Genomic DNA, 20,305 nt, shown 5'->3' with positions numbered 1-20,305 from the left:
CATGCGCCTAGAAAAAAAACAAGATATTTTTCAGCCTTTCACTGCCTTTACAAAAAGCAAACACACAAGCAACCAGGTCACCCTGCTGAGCCAGGTGCAGCCATGTTTATGCTCCCTGCTGTCATATATTATTGCAACCTGACTGAAAGCAGTTGTGTTTCAGCCCCGGGGGCTATTTTAGTTGGGTAGCTTGTTTTATTTATTGGCCCACTACATATTGTAAAAAATAAAATGGGTTCATTATTAATAATATACGACTTACATAATATAACTTACACTCATTTGCTTTGTCACTGATACAGTAAAAAAACACAATGTCAATGTTGTGTTCAGGTAGCTTCGCATTTTGTACACTTGATTGGTTTTAGCAGCTTTAATACAAAAAGTGTATCAATATGGACGAGTGGTTTGCAGGTAGGCCACACAGGAGATCGGGAAGACCTGGTTTTGAATCATCCATGTTAGGGTAGTTGGAAACTCTAAATTGCCTACAGGCATGAATGTGAGTGTGAATTCTATGTGTGTCCTGTGATTGGCTGGCGACAAGTCCAGGGTGTACCCCGCATCTCGCCCAAAGACAGCTGGAATAGGCTCCAGCATACCCGTGACCCCAGTGATAAGATAAGCGGTATAGAAAATGGTTGGATGGATATGTAAATATGAAGATGTGAATTGCCTCCATAAAGTATTGTTGTTGCTTTGGACATTTTGTGCTTTGGCTTTCCTCAAAATTTCACTTAACTCAAATCCCAAGTCCCAATAGGGAATAAAAGCATGTTTAATTCAATGTTCTGTTGGATGTCCCACACAAACTGACCCCATGTGCTTTCGTTAACACAGAACAGAACCTTGTCTAGGGGGAACCGTGTCCTCACTTGTTGCTCCAGATGCTGTCTCTCATACGTGTGATATGTGGCAATGATCTTTAAAGACAAAAAAGACAACTAATAATAGAGAGAAAACAGGCTTAGAAAAGCAAAAAGCTGCAAATAATGGGCGTAACTGTAAAAATGTCATACAATATGCCTCACACGTGTAGATTTTATTTTATTGTAAAATGTCTAGGTACTCACCACTAATGAATGATAATAAAAGACGATGGATAGGAGAACAAATGGAATCGATGTCGCTGTTGAGTCTAGGAGGGGTCGGCAACCCGTGGCTCTGGTGCCACATGGGAACTTCTTGGCACCAGAGTAAACATATCAGGTAAGTTCAAACGGACATTTGGTAAGTTTAGCGTTGATGTTAGCAAGGTCCGGTTCTAGCATGAGTACTCAATCATGCTTCATTTTGGACAAATTTTGTATGTATTTTGGACAAAAATACATACAAAATTTGCATGGCTAATTGACTAATAATAGGCGGTATTTACCCACAAAATAGTAATGAATAACTGTGATAGAGTGAAGCTCACTCTATTAGGTTTAATGAGGTGGGTTTTCTGAAGAATAACAGCCTATTTTCAAAGAGAAACTGAAGTAATGGATGGGTTTTCTCACGTATAAAAACCTTTTTTTGTTTTCTGCCAATATGCAGGGTGGCAAATGCTGACTGTCAAATAGGCATACACTGTAATTGCAAAAAGAACCATTAGTGTACTTACACTAATGGACCATCAGTGATAACAAGACCTGAGGCTCCTCCCAGTGGTGAAAGGGACCAACAACAAACACTAAACAGATGAATAAATATTTTCAGGAGAAATGTTATATTTGAGAAAAGCTACAGTACAAGCTAATAAAAACAGCACATATGTATTAGGGATGTCCAATCAGGTTTTTATGCTGCTGACACCGATCCCGATAACTATGAGTGAAATCGTCCTATACCGATCACATTGGTGAAGTGTAAATGTTTAAATATACTACTGGTTATATTAGGTGTCACCCAGATTTTCTTCTTGTGAGGGCAACTTTTACAAAATAAAAATGGCCAAGCCACTCATTTATTTTCATAGGTTATTTCATAGTCTTCTCACATTAACTGAAAACCTGAATGATAAGCAAGTTTGCCCGCCTCTGCTGTTCCCCTCCAGCCACATCTGCTGCCTTCTGAACTGTCGATGCAGCGGACCCTCTTCTTCTGTGCACCCACTATCCAGGAGAGGAGACAAAATGCGTGGGACAACAATTTTCACTTTTAAGGCCTGGTGGTACCATCAAATAGATGAAAAGCGGCCCTAATATGTAATGTACAGACAGCCACAAGACAAAAAAGCATTTTTTTTCCGCTGATAATTTTCTTCAAAAAATGTGCATTAACTGCTGTTCATGTTAGGAGTCTCTGAAAACACATTACGGCCCACCCAAGCTGTGTGTGCTCATTGTACTGTCAAACTAGGGAGGGGCCGGGATTGACATGCACCCATCACGACCCTGCTTATGGAGTCAGATGTGGGCATGCGTGTCACATGTCATCCATGTGACATATTTTTTGTTGCATGTTTTGCAAGGTGCAAAAACTTACATGACTCCCACTAAGACAGGTAGTCCCACACACGGCAGACATGCTTGTTCTGAATGCTGCAGTGAGGGAGAAGCTAAAATTTTGATCAAGAGTGTACCGCACATATTATTTTCAATTGATGTTTTGAATGATACTTGAAATGTTTTACCAAAAAATAAAATGTGCATGCTGCTATTCATTTTGCCAGACAGCATTAATTGTTCCACTTGAATCTAACTCCTAGGTAATTGCATAAAAGAGGTCAGAGGTTTGCTGTTGGTGAAATCATGGGATGTTATTTTGTAGTTGCATCTTGTGTTGTGTTGTTCATTGTGTGCTTTTGCTGGCCTGGAACAAAAAGCACCCACACAATGGTTCGGTTTTGCAATGGGGTTTTACGAACTCGCCAACAGCGTGTTTCCACAGTGCAAAATTATCGCATTTATTTTCTTTTTTTTTTTATCACTTAATGTTTCAATGTTCCTTTGTCTTCAAAGACACATGCACACTGTAAATCACTGAACTGTTTTGTCACCACCAGTTTGCCGTTCAAAACACACGCAGAGCTGGTTTTTGGTGCCAAAGAGTCTGTGTGGGGTATCTCCCAAGAAATGCTGAGTCCGTTTAGACACAGTACCCAACACACATGGTGGCCGGGCCCTCCAGCAGGCGTCAAGCTGGTAAGACAAACAGCAGAGAACATGCAGGACTGATTTCATACGAGGTTCAGCAGGTTGGAAGTTAGCCTCTTTGACACAGACATCCACATATCTGACAACAAACAGCGACTATGGCTTTCAACACAACAGCATTGCCGAAATTGGGCACATCGCCTGTAAAGGGCTGGACAAGGCCTCACATCCAATTAGTGAACATCAGATAACTCAGAACTTGACCAGAGTTGTTGGGGTGGGGGGATGCAAAGAGATTATACACCAGGAGTTGGGTATGTTTTATAGATTTCTGCGTTCATGAAAATTGGCCAATATTAACATAATTTACTGTTTAACACTGAATCTCTTAGAAATTGATATTACATCAATGAATATTGTCGTCATGAGGAGATTGGATGTTCATGTATGAGGAGATTGGATGTTCATGTAGGAGTGTATTTCCCTAGCTGATGGCTCAATCGTGGCGGATACAAACACTGAACAGCCCCCCCCCCCCAGACCTAAACAGGATTAAATGGCAATAAACTCCAGCAAAAGCTTGTGGAATTTTGTGAATTGAAGCTAACAGGGGTTAGCTTAGTTAAGCATGCTCGTGTGGTTGTGTGTGCGACAAGGTTAACTCCAGACAAAAACAATATTAAATTAATTAATTTGCATTTAACAACACACCCTTATAATCACATTTTAAGTTACTAATTATTTTATGTGCACAAAGAGTTTGAGCATAATTAAGTTTGCAATTGAAGTTATTTCATATGTATTTTTATTTCCAAATGTTCAAACTAGACCACTACAGCTGAGCACTGTTTTGGACAGCAATAAATCAGATAGAGATAAAGTGCTGTGTTTTACATTTGTTTTTTTCAGCCAAAAATGTCTTTCTTGGCTGAAAAAAAGATTCCCCACGGGGTACTTTAATGATATAAGGTTGAAAACTCCTGTAGATAGATACTTTATTAATCTCCAAGGGAGAAATTCGCAGCTACTGTATCAAACAATGCTAAAAATATATGCAGTTTTGAGTATTTGATTTGATAACTAAAGGCTATGTATTTGTAGTCTTCGTTACCGTTTATTATATTGTGTGTGTGCATGAGTGCATGAAAAGGAACTTCACATCAGTTTCACAAGAAAATACCATTTGTTTAGGACATTACACCAAACAAATGTGCTCATTAAAAGGGCTTTCTTAAGTTTCTTGTGTGTTCTCTCTCATTCACAAACACCATTTCACAATATTTTGCACTCGCTCTGTAGTTACACAACTCTGCGGCGTGGCATCCTGCCTTGTTATTGTTCCACGGCCCAGTCTCCACTTTAGGTTTAGATTTATGGCGTGAAATGCTCGGGCGCTGTGGCGGATTCTCCCTACTTTATGTTTAATACTTTCTCAAGATGTGTGTTCTGGAAAGCTACCGGCGGAGCTATACGTCAAACGATTACCAAAGGATATTTGCATGTTATGTGGGGATTGCTATGATATGCAGTCTTGCAGTCAATGTCTTTAATCACACTTTTAGTTCTCACTTTGTCCATCTTTTTGGCACTTTGATTTGGCAAATTGACACAAATAGACATGTACTGGGTATTAGTAAGTATTAGGTATGTTGCATTGTACCACTAATGAGTGTTTAGGACAGCATCCAGTGGATTTCCACACCCAAACTGTATTGTAATTGTGCAGTCTCATTTGTGTGTAATTTCACAGTGTAACCAAAGAAACATTTACCTATAATTACTACGTCACCTTCTCTGTGCTTGACTGATTGCTGGCATCCAATACAGCGTTTACAAAACCCAGAATCATTTCATGGACCCCAATTGTGAGATTCTTGGAGGAGAGAAGCTGAATTTATACCCTGAGGCGCTGCAAACAAGCAGGGGGAGAAAAAAGTAGGAGATGGAAGGATAATAGTGCAGCAACAGTCAATAATGTTACAGTATGAATAATGAGTTCCCTCTGTGGCCGGGGGAGGCCACAGAGACCTGTTTTGGATTAGGCCTTGCACAAACACGTATGCAGGACTCATCAGGTACACTCACACTGTGGGAAACAGTGGATGGGTCGAGATCGGTTAAGATGATCAATTGGATGGAGTAAAAATTGTATGTACTTGTGCTGTTTGAGCATACAGCATATTACTACTGAATAATCAATACTATATACTGTACACTCAACAGCCATAACCTTCAGTGTCAAAAACTATCCTTCAACTCCTGGTGTACATAGCTTTGTTCTCGTCCTTCGATTATGTTTCCTATTCTTCCATTATTATATATGCTAATTTACTATTGTTACACATGCTTTATTCTAGTCCGCAATAGGTGATCGCCAGCGTTTCCCATACATTTATTTATTTATTTATGGTGGCCTGCCATAAATAAATTTGGTATTACCCATTTGTCCTCAAAACACATTGTAATGGGACTGTAAATGCATTCTTGTCATTCCAACTCCGTACAATAGATGGCATCAGAACTCTTTTTTTAACAGCTTGTAAAGTTAATTTGCATTAACATGTTTGTTTTGCTCTGCAACATTTTTTTTTGTCTCTCTTAAGGCTAATGTCACAGAGACTGCAGTCCAGCTGGAAATACTCATTAGTTAAATGTTAGGGTGTCAAACCAAACTAGACAACAATTCTTAAACTGGATTTCATTACATTGCATCGTGACTGCAACAGAAACCTGCAACAACCTTGAGTGAAAGGTCAGTGTAATCAAATGCACGTTGTGTTTTATTTCAAAAGCCTTGACTTAATATGTTGACAAGTAAAAGTACATGCCACTCACATCAAATTGCAGATTTTCCTTCTATAAACAAACAGCACTAACATGGAGAGCAGCTCCATAAATTATATAAGCTTGTAATGGAGGTTGTTTAACGTCAGCAGTCTGTCCGCAAGCTTCATGTGTGTTACTACATTTAGTAAGAGGTGTTCAACTAGTACAGGTCATCTATTAATGTTTGTCAAGGAGTTAATGTACCACTTCTGTACAGTTCAAATTAAATTATTATGTTTCTATTTCGATAAAGTGCACACACACCTTGACTTCTTTACGTCAATGATATAGGTGTTCAAAGCCCACAGCCTTCATCTGCTCCCTGCTCACTAACCCGTTCCTGGGTGTCAAAAATGTCTTTGAGTCTCACATTTGTCCCGACGTCAAGAAGGCCAAACTGGGTGAGAGAAGAGGCGGCGGTACTGCAGCACTTCATCCGTGATACAGTCAACGCTTCTCCAGTTTTTTGAATCTGGCCTCTGTGGAGAGAAAGGCAGGCTTCATGCTGAAAGATGTAAAACAAAATGCTCTCATTGGGTTTCAAGCAGAAGTGGATTTGTGGTGTGATATCGCCATCTGTTGGAGGACTTCATAATGCCACAAATGCTTCAAAGTGGCCACCATCAAACTATTACAATCAAACTATTACAATCAATTAACTGTATAGTGTTTTAAGTGGCAATATTGCTAACACATATGAGCATAAAAATGAAATGCTGTTAATACCAAAACAATAGAACTCCCCGGTTTAACTTTAATGACAAAGTGTGTAACGCACATCACGCATTTGTCTTTTATTTTAATAAACACTTTGATTTGGTGAAGCAGAGTACTAAAAAGCAAAACAAACACAGAATCAACCTTTTTCACACTCGCTAAACCAAAATCCCAGGGTTTATGTATTGCCAAGATAAGTTTCTCACCAAGTTTCTTGGAATATGCGTCCAGTTTATAAGCAGCTTGTTCTAGTGCAGATACTTGCTCCTCAATCTGATTTATCTGGTCCAGGTAGGGCTGGAGGCTGGCATCTAATATAAAAGTACACACTTTCACTGGAGAGGTTCAAGAAGAGACAGTTATTATTATGCTGGACTCACACTTATTGTTGAGATCCTGCAGGTTTCGGCTGATGTTGATGCTGATGTCTTTCATTTCCATGTACTTCAGGCTAGTTAGCTTGTTCATGTTCTCCAACAGACGGTAATCCTCGCATGTGGCTGAAATAAATACAAAATACAAATACAAAAAAATGTTAATCGCTCTTTTGGTCCTTGAGACATAACAAAATGAGTGCCTTATTTTAATTAAGACACCTGTGAGTTCTCCTTGAAGAAATATTGACATCTTTTCAAACATGTCGGTACACAACTCGTTGATGTCAGGCTCTGCGGGCTCCACAGCCTCTTCTGCTGTCTCCACACCACCATCACCTAAACAAGGTTGTTACAAAGTTAGGTATGTACGTTCTCGGACAGACGGCACCACACAAGCGGTTTAAGTAGTTTGGTTGTTCATGAGAAATTAGCATTAGCATGCTACGGAAACTGTAACGGAAAAACGCTCACTGTTGGTGTTGTTTTTTTTAGTAATGGGCACTGATGCATCCTTTGCGTCCTCTGAGCCTCCCCCTTGACTCGTACATTCTACCGTGACGTTTAGAGGACCCGAATGTGCTCCAGGTGACCTGGAGATGCTGTCCATTGCTGCAGCTTCATCTCCCGTGGCAGCCATTATTATATTTCTATTATGACTCGCCCCAGTCACATGACTGACCACTTCCGGTGCTCAAGCACACTCCCACGCCTCCTTAGCCTTCCTTGTTGGTATTAATCCTTAAACGTCCGTACCTCAATGTGAACACTGAGATCATAAGTGTGTTCCAGTGCGAACTACTGTAAAATTCAGTGCGCAGTTAGTACCCGGATGTTGTACTCCGTTCACAAATAAAAAATAGAGACGATTGTGATTTTCTTAAGTGTGCAATGACAGTAATCGCTTTTGGAAAGCAGTACACTGTCAAATTTGTGCTATGGCGAACTGAGTACCAGTGTCCCTTTTGACGTACGAAAGTGCGCCAAATGAAAGCCATATAATTTGGCGGAAGTAGTGTAACGGGGGGAGAGAGAGGGGGAGGGAAGATCGACGCAATGGCAGAACTGAAGCACATACTAGTACACAGAGCGGAATGAGAACTAGTTGGGGATGGCGGACAAACCTCCGACGGTGTTTGTGAAGCTTTTCGCCGCCGGCTTTTACGGACTAAGCTCGTTTCTCATCGTGGTAGTGAACAAGAATGTGCTAACCCACTACAGGTAACGGCGAGGGGGTTGAGATAGCTCAATACAACTTTGGGCTAGCTGTGTTAGGCAAGCATGACACACTAATAAGAATAATAGGACTTTTGTTATTAAAGTAGCCGTCCACCTCTGCTATGTGTGAATTTAGCACACTTTAGCTGACTTAACTAGCAGTGACTGTGATTATTGATGTTCCAGGTTCCCGTCGTCGATTTGCGTGGGTATCGGTCAAGTGAGTGTTAGAATAGTTTCCCAAAAAACACAAGCTTGACTGAATTTTTGCAAAGATGCAGTGATGGAAATCTGTGCAGATGTTGGCCACTGTGCTTGTCCTTTGGGTGGGCAAGGCTGCGAGGGTGATCAGCTTCCCGGACTTGGACCAGAAAGTACCTCGCAAGGTAAGAAGAATTACCACCTGTACGATGTGTTTTTGTGTTGTTAAAAAATCTGTTAATTGTGAGCCTTGTTAATAACCTGCATTCGTTTAGACGTTTCCTCTACCTCTCCTTTATGTGGGCAATCAAATTACGGGTCTGTGTGGAACCAAAAGGCTCAAGTAAGTTGTTATATTAGAGGTTGCATGCAAGGTAATTCACTGATGTGTTTAATTGTCCTCCTCCACCAGTTTGCCCATGTTTACTGTCCTCAGGAGGTTCTCCATCTTGTTCACAATGCTGACTGAGGGATTTCTGCTTAAGTCAGTTCCTTCTGTTTGTCCCCAACAGTTTTTTTTGTAAAGATGACAGATTAGGTTTAATTGAAGTATCTTTTGACAGGAAGAAATTCTCCAGGTCAGTCCAGCTGACGGTATTTACAATGATCCTCGGTGCCGTCATAGCTGCAAGGTATTTTTTTTTTACTAATTCCAGATGTACCAGGTTGTTAACTCACCTCAATTTCCTTGATTAGGGTTCTCCCTGTCCTTCACTTTCTATTAATTCCCTTAATAATTATTGGACTGCTAAATCATCCTGGGTTTGACGGTACTCTGTATACCAAAGGTGTCAAAACTGCAGCTTGGGGGGCCATTTTTGCTATTTATTTTGCATGTCTTTATTTAAAAGAGTGACACAAATGACATAATAAAGAGAAAGCACAAGTGGAACAAAAGTTATTAGATAGCCAGAATAAAACATCTGATATCTGCTGACAAGTGAGCACCCCTCACTGCTGAATGTTAGGGAAGAGGTATATAAGAAAAGGAAAAATAGCAATGCTTGCCATAATGTATGTGTCATATTAATATAACTGCCTTACATCCAATAGCTGCCTAGTAATAGATGCTGAGTAAATGACAGCATCAAAGTAACATTGACATGTCCTCTCGTCTCACAGTGCCGACATGTCCTTTGACCTGCAAGGCTACGTTTTCATTCTCCTCAACGACTTGCTCACCGCTGCCAACGGCGCGTACATGAAGCAGAAATTAGATGCAAAGGTATGTGGCGCTCAGGACCAGTGCATGAATAGCAGTCATTGTTGGCTTGTCGGGAGCTGTTTTTGGAATCAGGATGGAGCGTCCATGACTGTGACACACACAGACTTGTCCTTGAACGTCTGCTCTCAAGGAACTCTCTGCATACTTTTGACCTACTGACTATACTATACAGAAATGCAGCACAAAGTACTGTTTAAAAATTTGGAGCTAGGTGTACCTTGCACTGAATTATAAAGCAAGTTAATTGATGTGTTTTTTTGACTTCCAAACAAGATGTTTGTTGTGTGACTCAAAACAGGCCAAGATCAGTTAAAGAGGTTCCGGCTTGTGAACCAAGCTCATTGTCATTCTTCTTTCTCTTTCACAGGAGCTGGGCAAATATGGCTTGTTGTATTATAATGCATTATTCATGATCCTGCCCACTCTGCTGTTGGCTCAAGTGACTGGAGACGTGCAGAAGGTAACCAACGTTCTCTTCAGGAATCCTAAATAGTTAAGTGTGAGTTAACTCTTGTTAAGCTGCTGGAGACCTTCTGCTTTTCCGGTGTGAGGCCCAGCAGAAGCCAGAAAGACACAAAGCTGCTTCTATGCACCTCATTACAGCAGAACATACTACTACTATTGACTACACCATGCAATCAAAGAGAAATTCCCCTTCTTTGATACCGAGTAAAACAGAGCTACAGATATGGTATAGCTGATATTTTGGCAAGCCAATAAGTATACAGACATATTTAATAGGGGTCCAATGAAATGCAAAATTCACGGTTCGTTTGTGTTATTTTTTCATACAAAAAATAAATTACATTGCCTTTTTAAATTAGAATTGTCACCTTAAAAGTACAGTTCTCCTGCACACACTTGGCTCCATATAAGACCAAAAAAGCACCATGTAATAAAAATATCAAAATAAATGTATCTGATGCAGATCCATGAAAAACTAACAAACCAAAGGTCATTGGAAGTCTGTCTTTTAGCAATATGTTTGGCTGTAATATAAACTGATTCTGTGCTTATACTGTACTTTGTTTCTATTGTGATGGTGGCAAGACTCATACACAGCTCGCTACATCACTATAATGAGAAAAGTGAGCCACTTTAGTACTAAAGCACTTGGATTTTTCAAGTGGTCCAAAAAGATGTTTTTTCTCTTCATGAGGTTATGGCGTATGACGGCTGGTCAGATGCCTTCTTCCTCATACAGTTTCTCCTCTCCTGCATCATGGGGTAAGAAGATCATAACTGTTGTGATAGTGTGCCAAATGTTGACTCAAGCTGTTTTTTTGTTGTTGTTTTTTTTGCAGGTTTGTCCTCATGTACTCCACAGTGTTGTGTACACTGTACAACTCTGCGTTGACCACCACCATTGTGGGATGCATCAAGGTTAGCAGCACAATCACAGGGGGGGAGGGTTGTGGGTGGCATGACGTGACATGGCAAGACAGAAAATTGAGAAGCACTGCTCAAACCTGTGAAAAATCCTTACTTTTTGTCAAATTAAAAAATGGGTTTAGCTTTGAACTCGGTGCGTTCACACTCGTCATGGTCCAGTTTGAAAGGACTAGAGTCCGTGGTTCATTTGGTGATCGCAGGACCTGGACCAAACAGATCCATTCATCTATTTTCTACACCAATTATCCTCATTAGGGGTATACCCTGGACTGGTGGCCAGCCAATCACAAGGCGCATATAGACAAACAACCATTCTCACTCACATTCATACCTATGGACAATTTGGAGTCGCCAATTAACCTAGCATGTTTTTGGAATGTGGGAGGAAGCCAGAGTACCCGGAGAAAACCCACATATGCAGGGGGAGACATGCAAATTTCAAACCCAGGTCTTCCCGATCTCCTGACTGTGTGGCCATCATGCTAACCACTTGTACACTGTGGGTGGCGGGAGAACCAGAAACCCTGATAAATGAGTCTCAGTCTGCCTGCCAGCTGACTCTAGGTCTGAGTAACAAACCACAACAGCTGATCAATGTCTGACGTCTTCATATAGTTTATATCCTCTATTTATTTATTTCTTTTTACATCTCAGGTGATAAAAATTCTGCTGTAGAAAAGGAAAGTCCTACGAGTGTACATGACCTAGACGACATGGCACAATGGAGATGCGAATTTATGCTTACCGGAATACATTATTTGGCCTGCTGACAAAAATATCACTTATGAGATGTTCTAATATTTTGCCAAGCAGGGTATTTATGAAATTGGCTGATAATCAGTTCATTTGTGGGACCACCTTATGAAGAGGAGTTACATAAAAAGTTTTCCGTGGGTTAGGAATGCACCTGGTTGAAAGAGTCGGATTAAAAATATGCAGTAGAACATCAATAACTGGTGTGGCAAGTGCTAAAAGCCGTTGGTTGAAATGATCAGATAGAAGGCATTGAACACTTCAGTTGGAGTAAAGGGCCTCAAGGATGGTATTTGTTGATGTAAATGTAGAATTGTGAATTGGTACACTCTGGTGTATGTTTTGGAAGATATGAGTTGCGTTTTAACTATGTGTTTACATAAAATGTCACAGTTAATTGTAATTAGAGATGGAGAGTGTTTTGGGAGAGCAACGGTGCTAAAGATGAGGAGAGAGTCTTCAAGAGAGCTTTGATTATTTTCCAGAACTTGGATTACGACAGCGGTCTGATAAAGATGCAATATATTAAGATGATTTCGTTTTACAGATTTAAACAAGGCACTTATCGGCGCTAACGGAAATAGTACTAATCATCACTAAGCCCAGAGACACGGGCCATTTTCCAGGCAATGTCCCTATTGCGCAATATTGCAGCAATGTCAGGTGAAGAACCAGGAGTTATTTCTGTTCTTGCCGAACAAGAACGGTTACATTTTCTGTTCAGGATATGTCTACATTGTCTTTTCAACCAATGTATTTTTAGAACGGGACTAGATAAAGATGCACAAGCACCACTGTAAGCATGAGGATCAGAGCTAGACACAGGGCAGATCTGTGGGTGAGAAACCCTGAAGTGGTAAACTTTCAAAAGAGCCCAAAGCAGTGCCTCAACTCTACTCTGTATTTACCTTGGGTATGACCTTTTTTACCCCCAAACCATCCCAGAATTAGAAGTGGTCAATGCTAGAACAGATTTTTTACATAAGTTACGGTATTTCATACGGGAACAAATTCAGGCAAATCTGAGTTTGGACAGGTTGTGTTTCCACTCTAGTGAAAGCAGAAATAAACAATTAACATTTCCCTGCACTGTCTTGCAGAATGTCCTGGTGACATATATTGGCATGGTGTTCATCGGGGACTACATCTTCTCCTGGACGAACTTCATAGGTTTGAATATCAGGTAATAAACACTGTGTGTGCGCTTTAGGAAATGCATGCACCGAGACACATTTTTTCACTTCCGCTCCAATCCCGATACCTGAATTTTGGATACCTGCCGACACCAGAGCTCTAATTGCTTTTGAAGGTAGGTAGGTTGATAGTTAGGATTTTTTTATGTAAAGTTGTGTGACATCCCCATCAGCAGTGTAGTTCATCAACAATGACTTTATCTCCCACTTCGTCCTGTGAGTTCTGGTCACTTTTTGGTGTTGAAGCCCTGAAAAAAGTTTTGGGTGGCTCTGCACACTCTAGTTCTACTTATGTCTTGGGGGTGTGGCCCATCACAGCAGAGTGGGTGTACCTAGAGGAGGACCGGGGATGGAGTAAATTAACTGTTTGGGTCGGAAGCAGGAAGTCCATGGAAACACTACAGAAAGAGGTGCAGAATCTGGAGTGCTTTCTGTGAGTTATCATGTGTAGTTGCTCTATAGTCCTCCGAGTCCACAGCTCAATACAAAGCGCTAAATTGTTTTTGTCAGGAAAAACAAGATGGTCACACTCAGAAGCTTTAACTTTGGAAAAGATCGACTTTTGCCTCTTTCTGCTATCTCACGGAGCAAACCATTGCAGAGATACGTGCGTAGAGTGTGCGCAAGAACATTCCCATGCAAAGTATGGGATTCATCTACTTGTACATAGGAAAATGCATACAATTGTGCACAACTCTTACCATGCATACACACAAAACCGACTGGTAGAACAGTGAGACTACAAATAGCTATGGCTGTCACTGTCCAGGACAGGCCGTATCATCTTGCTACGTGTTTCACATTTCGCTTTGTCGTTATGATTGTTGGTTAACTTTGTGTTTGCAGTATTGCAGGCAGCTTGGTGTATTCCTACATCACTCTGAGAGAGGAGCAGCCCAACAAGGCCAGTGAAAGCACCAAAATGGAAATCAAGGGCAAGGTTGTTGTATGACACTGGCTTCTTTTACCTCCTTTTTTATACAGTGTACAACTTAAGTGTTTTATTTTTTTATTTATGACAAGAAGCAAAGTCAAGGGAACTGATGGTTGCCTCCTGTTGCTACCATAGTTACAAGATTTTTTTAAGAAGGTATTTTCTTTATATTTGTATTGTAATATTGTTGGGGTTGAAAAGGGAGACATATTTGACATTCCTAGAGATGTTACAAAATATATACACAAACGGTCAGCTGTTATTTTATGATCTTCTAGCTGTTGACAAGAATGTAACATTGGATGCCTTCAATGCATTGACACTGTCAAACGGTGCACTCTTAATAGTCGGTTACATTGTGTTTGCACATGCACTGTTACACACAGCCTCGGCTTTAGCTTTGGGAGATGGTACAATTAATGCTCCATGATGTATGCGTGTATGTGTGTGTGGTGGGCTCTCTATGCAGTAACGGTACACGTTAAAGCTACACTCCCGTCAGTGCACTTTTATCTGAGCGCTCTGCCTTTTTGGGGGGGTTTAACTTGGTTAGCCACATTTTTAATAGTCTGCTGCAATTTTTAAGACTTTGTGAATTCTGTAGCAGAAATGCCTGTGAATTTGATTTCGGTGTGGATTTGTACAACAACATATTTAAAATGTGATGGGCATGTCAGCACATTTTGAATAAAAAGATGAGCCACTTGCTCTTTTTCCAGGTTTGCTGTGCTCGCTTCATGTTTCTTTCCATTTTTGTCTACTGAAGGTTGACAGCAATCACAAGACACGTTTGGCTTTTTACGTTAGATGACAGTCCATACTGTATTTCCCTTAAGGTCAAGTCACAATATGTTCAAGTTGATTTACATTCATGTTTCCTGAGTAAGAACATAGACATGTAGACCATTTACACAACTTTTGACCTTAAAACAATCTTATTTTCCGCAGTAGAGCTTAAAACAGTCAACTTTACATAAAACAGTCAACTTTACATACATAGTAAAAATGTCTAATATTGCATTGTTGTTGCCATTTATCTGTGTCCCAGATGCAGTCCAAGGTCAAATATCACATGATCAAGGAAAACCGCACCTTTTTTCACAACCCCATGTGAGACATCTTCTATCTTTAGAAAGCTATCTTTAGAAAGCTCAGAAAAGAGAAAAAGAGTGCACTAAGAATGCACATAGAGGGTCATCCTAGTACTTGCATTAATGAGTTACCACTTTTTACAGCTTTACATTGCACAGGAAAGAGAAAGACATGTTCATGTCTCATAAGGACAGTGGATGTTAGGCAAAACTCCAAAAAAGGGCAGTTTTCCTTTAATGCTTTCAATGTGTCTCCCTCATGCCAACAGCAGGGGGAGTCCCAAGACAAACAAACTTATAATTCCTAGCCTTACTCCATTCATTCTGACAGAAGCTGTTGAAGGCCCACCAAGTTAGCACCTAAACAGATCCCAAGCAACCACTGCAGCTCAGTACCCACATCGACTACTGTCTCTACTTGCAATGTACACATTTTTTAATCATTCATTTAAACGTCTTTGATATACACGTGGTCGTTGGGTTATTTCCAAGTTCCGTTCCTAAACTCCCAAGTCACTCCCATTGTACACAGAACACACTGACATATAAAATACAATAATCAAATTGGAATAAAAAGGAGAACAACACCTGCCCTGCCCTTACAAATAAAACAAAATCAGACCACTTCGCTTTGCTATTTCTGTCGCTTTCATATGAGCACTTGCTTTAACATGTTGAAGGATACGAGCATTATCCTTCTAATGGAGTTTTGCCTTCAAAGAGCTTTGATGTTCATTTTTAGTTCCTACAGAGGAACTACCTTATGCCAGAGATCCATCATGACGTGCATGATTCAACTGCTGCACTTAGCGAAATTACTTTTCCAAGGGTCCAGTGTTTACAGCCCCTCAAAAAATAAGTTCTTAATTGATGAAAACCCCAACCAATGGACCACCTGTATATCAAATCAGAATGTTACCTGGATGAGTTATTGATATTTGGCGCTTACCTTCGCATAGAACCTCTGCTTGTTGCAGCCAAATAATGCCACAATTACTTCAAGATGTGATTAATTTGATCATTGTAGAAAAGGATGCTTTTTAACATGACAGTTAAAGATGTTGCTAAAAAAACAACAACAACTTGCCTTGCCTTTGAGTGTGAGTTTGACTAAAACAGGAGGAGCAGGACTGAGCAGCACCAACTCACTAATGTTTACCTTGGTGAAGGCATATTTGCTCTCATAAGGTCGTGAGTAGAGTAGTGCAAGTAGTAAACTCTAGTGCACACTTCCGTGAATTATAAGGCACAGATGTATTAAATAGATAACTTACTCCTTATAAAAAAGTGGCCTTGATAGGGGGATTGAAGAGTCCGTGGGCCAGGATCACAGCGTCCTGAGGTTCTCGGCCATGTAGCTGAGGCTGTAGAAGTTGCAGGCGATGCAGCAGATATTACAGAGTGACGACAGCAGCCTGTAGAGCCACAGGCGCCTGCTCAGGTGGTGATACTTGGGGTCCGTCTCGCACAGCTTGGCGTATGCCTCGCGGTTGGACGACAGGCCGATGTCCTGGCCCAGTCCGCACGCCTGCTCGACTAGGTGCATGTCGGCCATGATCTCCGACGTCATCTGGCCGAACCACTGGGCGTTGATGGCTGCGATCGTGACTGACACGAAGAAGATGAAGATCTGTCAGTGGGGAAAGTGGTTAGACAACGATTCAGCCTTATTATGAGGAGACTTCTTGTCCAACCTGGAAGGCCTCTCTGTCGTCTAGCATGTCACTGGGATGATAAATGGCATAGATGGTGAGGTTGAAGAAGGCGCAGGCGGAGCCCAGGTGTAGGTAGAAGGGAACCAGGCGGCTTTGAATGAAGCCGTACGTGTGTCTGTTCAGGTGGTTGTCCATCACAAAACCTGTTGTACACAAAATACAATATGGCAGCGTATTTCTCATTAAATCTTTGAATGAAGCTCGTGTTCGAAATGAGAGGCACGTAACAAGCCAAAACCTGTCTTAAAGACGCTTCAAAGTTGCAAAGAGGAACATGAAACCTGTTGACCTTTGCTCTACTCTCTCCACGACAAATACCATCATTCACAATCTAGGACACACCTCATGCCTTTGCTACCTCACAACCACAGCTCCAAATATTTTTTGGCATAGGGTCATTCATTTTCTACCAGTTATCCTGTTCCTGATCAACTGGAGCCGATGCAAGCTGACTGTTGGCCGCAACAAATCAAATGACTGAAGCATTTCAAGTTGCCGTTCGATCAACAAATGTGTGAATTAAACACTACCCTTGATATCGACCAACATTGCAAACATGGGCGCACAGTAGAAACACTGTGCCCTCAAGAGAGAACTATGAAATACAGTGGAAACATATGTGTATATGCGTGTGTGCGGTACCCACTTGAAATGAAGGTGACCCAAATCTGCATACCCCAATATGTGGAGATCAGCAGCAGCTGGGTCAACTTGACGGTGAATGAAGGCTCGTGGTCGGCGGCCATGCTCGCTGCTCTGGCGTCTCCTTCGACTGCAGGGTGAACTCACCAAAACAGAACTTTCCGGAAAGGCCGGTAAAGCCAAGGAAGGCGGTGTCAGTGCATGAATCTAAACCGTGCTACACCTAAAATACAAGAAGCAGTGTAGTTCTTGTCAAATTGTCATTTTATCAAGTCAAATATATATTTTTAATGGATTAACGAGGAAATCAGTGCAGGAATGGAACCACTTCCGTACTGTTGTTGTCAAGAGACACAGACTTGAACAAGCACGCCCACTGCTTGCATGGCGACGCTCACCTCAAACTACCCACAATAACCTTAAAAGAAACCAACCGAAAGCAAAATACGTCACGCTGCGGATAAATGAATAACTGGCATTGTAAAAGTGACGTTTTTAGAATAAAACGTTGTCACAGCGGTACCGTTGCTATCTTACTTAGCAAAGTTTGGCTAACAAGCGGCAAGGTTACATGCACACGCGAGCTGCAATCATTAGCATTTATCGCTAGAGGGCAGTATATGCCTAATGCGCACTACAGATTTCAATGCATGGACATCGATTGACGCCCGATTTTATAGATAAGATACGCTACAAAAATTATGTACAGAGAGCTAATTTAACCAAAGTCAAATTATTTGTTTGTGTAAGCATACATGGTCAATAAAGCTAATTCTTAAGTTGTGCCACAACAATCCCATTATCTGATTTACTGCCATCTAGTGGTTCAATTGTACATTGCACTCAAATAGAAACTGAAACTACTTCCGGGTAGACATTAGTCTGGCTCTCCCAAGTACTGTGACTTAGACGGGCTTTTCATTCAGATTTCCACCAAAAAAAATACATATTAGAATATTTTGTTGCAAAGTGGAGAGTGGAAAAGTGGGATATGTTCAGATCGGTTACCATGGAGATTCATTCTGTGGCATTAGCCTGCGCCAGACCAAGCTAAGGTCCCGGATCTATTTAAATTCTATTTAATCTCAGCTCAGTCAGTAGTCACCATAAACGTAAACCAATAACTATTCTACTGCCAACTACATATCGTCATATTTACAGTAAGTGTGCCCTGTACTTCGCTGGGGGGGGGCAGCACCAGCAAAAAAGACATACATCGGATGGGAAAAACTGGAAAAAAGAAGCTGCTGCCACTCATATTTTTTGCAATTTTTTTATGCACTTAATATAAAATAAAAACACGACTTCATTCAATACATGTGTGAATGTAGACAAATTCATGTAATTGAAACAATGAATTCTACTTACGTAGAGGAAAATTTAATTTCAAATATTCTGTTAAAGCCAGCCTCACGTTCTCACCATCTGTACAGTCTGTGGCATGGTATGAACCCATCCCTGGCTGGGGTAGGTCATGTTCCAAAATTGCTACTTCATCTAGCCAGGCCGGCATGACGGCTTCTTTCTCACGTTCACAAAAATTGTGCAATGCACAACAGGTGGCCACAACGTGCGGCGTGAATGTATAATGAAAAGCGCCCCTTTTCAGCAACACTCTCCAGCGAGACTTGAGTCTACCAAAAGCAATCTCCACAGTTGTCCGAGCAGAACTTAAATAAATGTTAAATGACTCCTGTTCCGGAGTGATATTTGGGGAACGGTTGTAATCCTTCATGAGCCAGTTCATAAGGGGGTAGGCCGGATCACCAAGGAGGAAAAGGTTGATGGGAGTTCTGTTGATTTCTCTGGGTTCCTAGAGGCAGGTAAATGATGTGTCATACAGAGTTCAGACAGTCCAGATTATTTTCTTTACAAAATGCTAAAAACTGATGTGACAATATATGAACAATTATTTACATTGACAAACCTTTGGTAACAGATGTGCCTGTGTAAATAACAGTGACTGTCTGAGGACTTTCGCATCGTGTGCACATCCGGGCATCTTGCAGTTTATGTTCCAAAACCTAAATATAACAATACAAGCAACACAGAGCTTTTATTTTCTCACAGACAAATACAAATACTAGGGATGTCCCGATACGATCTTCAGGATTTGAATCAACTGCCAATGCGCTGTATTTTGAAGATCGGATAAAATTGGCATCCGCCACAAGATGGGACCGATCCCGTATGTCGTTCGTAACTCTGGGCCACACTCCAAAGCTGGTTGCCAGTCGACTCCTGCCACCCGCAAGAAAAAAAAAAGGCAACACCACCATGCAGACATGTCCGCAGTAGACTGTGGTAAAGCTAGTTCCATGTTGGACGTTGGCTATTCCGCTCTGTAGATACAGTGGTAGTTCCCCATCACTGTTCCCGAACTGCTGTGTCATGGTGAAGGGAGCTCGCACGGTAAGTGCTGCTCTAACCGCTGGTTGTTCATTCTAGGGACTGTCAATAATTACTATTACTTTGAAGAAAGTTATATATTCTATATCACACCACAAATAGATCTATAACTGTGTCAAATGATTAGTCCTACCCTAAAGGTATTTTGGACACCCATTTCTTCCAGTTGTATGTTTTATTGGATGGACTTTTGTTGGATTAGGGACCTGACCCACAGAGGTTTGTTACAAAACCCAAACGACATTGTTGGTCATGCTGTGTAATAAAAAAGTTAATTTAGAAATACTTCAGATGCATTATTGTTTATGCTTTGAAAAGCTATTTTCATAACGATATTCAATTCCACAAATTCATGTTTGTAACAAAAGCTAATTTTAAAAAAGCCAAAAAATGTGGATCGGGACATCCCTAATAGAGTCGATAAAATTTTTTTGTTATCAGTTGATATTGGCATAAAAAATAGATATTGGATCATATCGGTATTGCTTGCGTTTTATTGTGTCCAATGTCAGGCACCCTCGTGCAATAATCATAC

At 40.9% G+C, this 20,305-nt stretch overlaps 3 protein-coding genes across 4 annotated transcripts; 1 reads left to right on the top strand and 2 right to left on the bottom strand.

The window, feature by feature from the left end:
- Positions 1–5,842: 5,842 nt before the first annotated feature.
- On the bottom strand, positions 5,843–7,763 carry bloc1s2 (biogenesis of lysosomal organelles complex-1, subunit 2). Its single transcript, XM_058073321.2, has 5 exons — positions 7,472–7,763; positions 7,220–7,336; positions 7,004–7,123; positions 6,830–6,934; positions 5,843–6,385 (listed from the first exon to the last, which is right to left on the bottom strand). The coding sequence occupies exons 1-5, from the start codon at positions 7,635–7,637 to the stop codon at positions 6,354–6,356; spliced, it is 540 nt and encodes a 179-aa protein (XP_057929304.2). The 5' UTR covers positions 7,638–7,763; the 3' UTR covers positions 5,843–6,353.
- Positions 7,764–8,020: 257 nt separating this feature from the next.
- On the top strand, positions 8,021–14,631 carry LOC131129599 (solute carrier family 35 member D2-like protein). 2 transcript variants are annotated; one of them, XM_058073318.2, is made up of 12 exons: positions 8,021–8,218; positions 8,402–8,435; positions 8,515–8,601; positions 8,692–8,759; positions 8,829–8,900; positions 8,980–9,048; positions 9,539–9,641; positions 10,009–10,101; positions 10,801–10,868; positions 10,946–11,024; positions 12,887–12,969; positions 13,826–14,631. In XM_058073318.2, exons 1-12 carry the CDS (start codon positions 8,109–8,111, stop codon positions 13,929–13,931), a joined length of 972 nt encoding a protein of 323 aa, XP_057929301.1. In that variant the 5' UTR covers positions 8,021–8,108; the 3' UTR covers positions 13,932–14,631. The 2 variants fall into 2 exon arrangements, with proteins under 2 accessions (XP_057929301.1, XP_057929302.2); XM_058073319.2 differs by lacking the exon at positions 10,801–10,868.
- A 90-nt stretch (positions 14,632–14,721) lies between these two features.
- On the bottom strand, positions 14,722–17,993 carry LOC131129598 (transmembrane protein 205). Its single transcript, XM_078790109.1, has 3 exons — positions 17,366–17,993; positions 16,699–16,862; positions 14,722–16,634 (listed from the first exon to the last, which is right to left on the bottom strand). The coding sequence occupies exons 1-3, from the start codon at positions 17,463–17,465 to the stop codon at positions 16,332–16,334; spliced, it is 567 nt and encodes a 188-aa protein (XP_078646235.1). The 5' UTR covers positions 17,466–17,993; the 3' UTR covers positions 14,722–16,331.
- Positions 17,994–20,305: the final 2,312 nt, after the last annotated feature.

The sequence above is a fragment of the Doryrhamphus excisus genome, linkage group LG4, assembly GCF_037039965.1.
Source record: "Doryrhamphus excisus strain RoL-2023G ecotype Guam linkage group LG4, RoL_Dexc_Guam_v1.1, whole genome shotgun sequence".
Lineage (NCBI taxonomy): Eukaryota > Metazoa > Chordata > Actinopteri > Syngnathiformes > Syngnathidae > Doryrhamphus > Doryrhamphus excisus.
The sequence above is the reverse complement of the archived record's forward strand: the minus strand, read 5'-3'. Positions and strand labels throughout refer to the sequence as shown.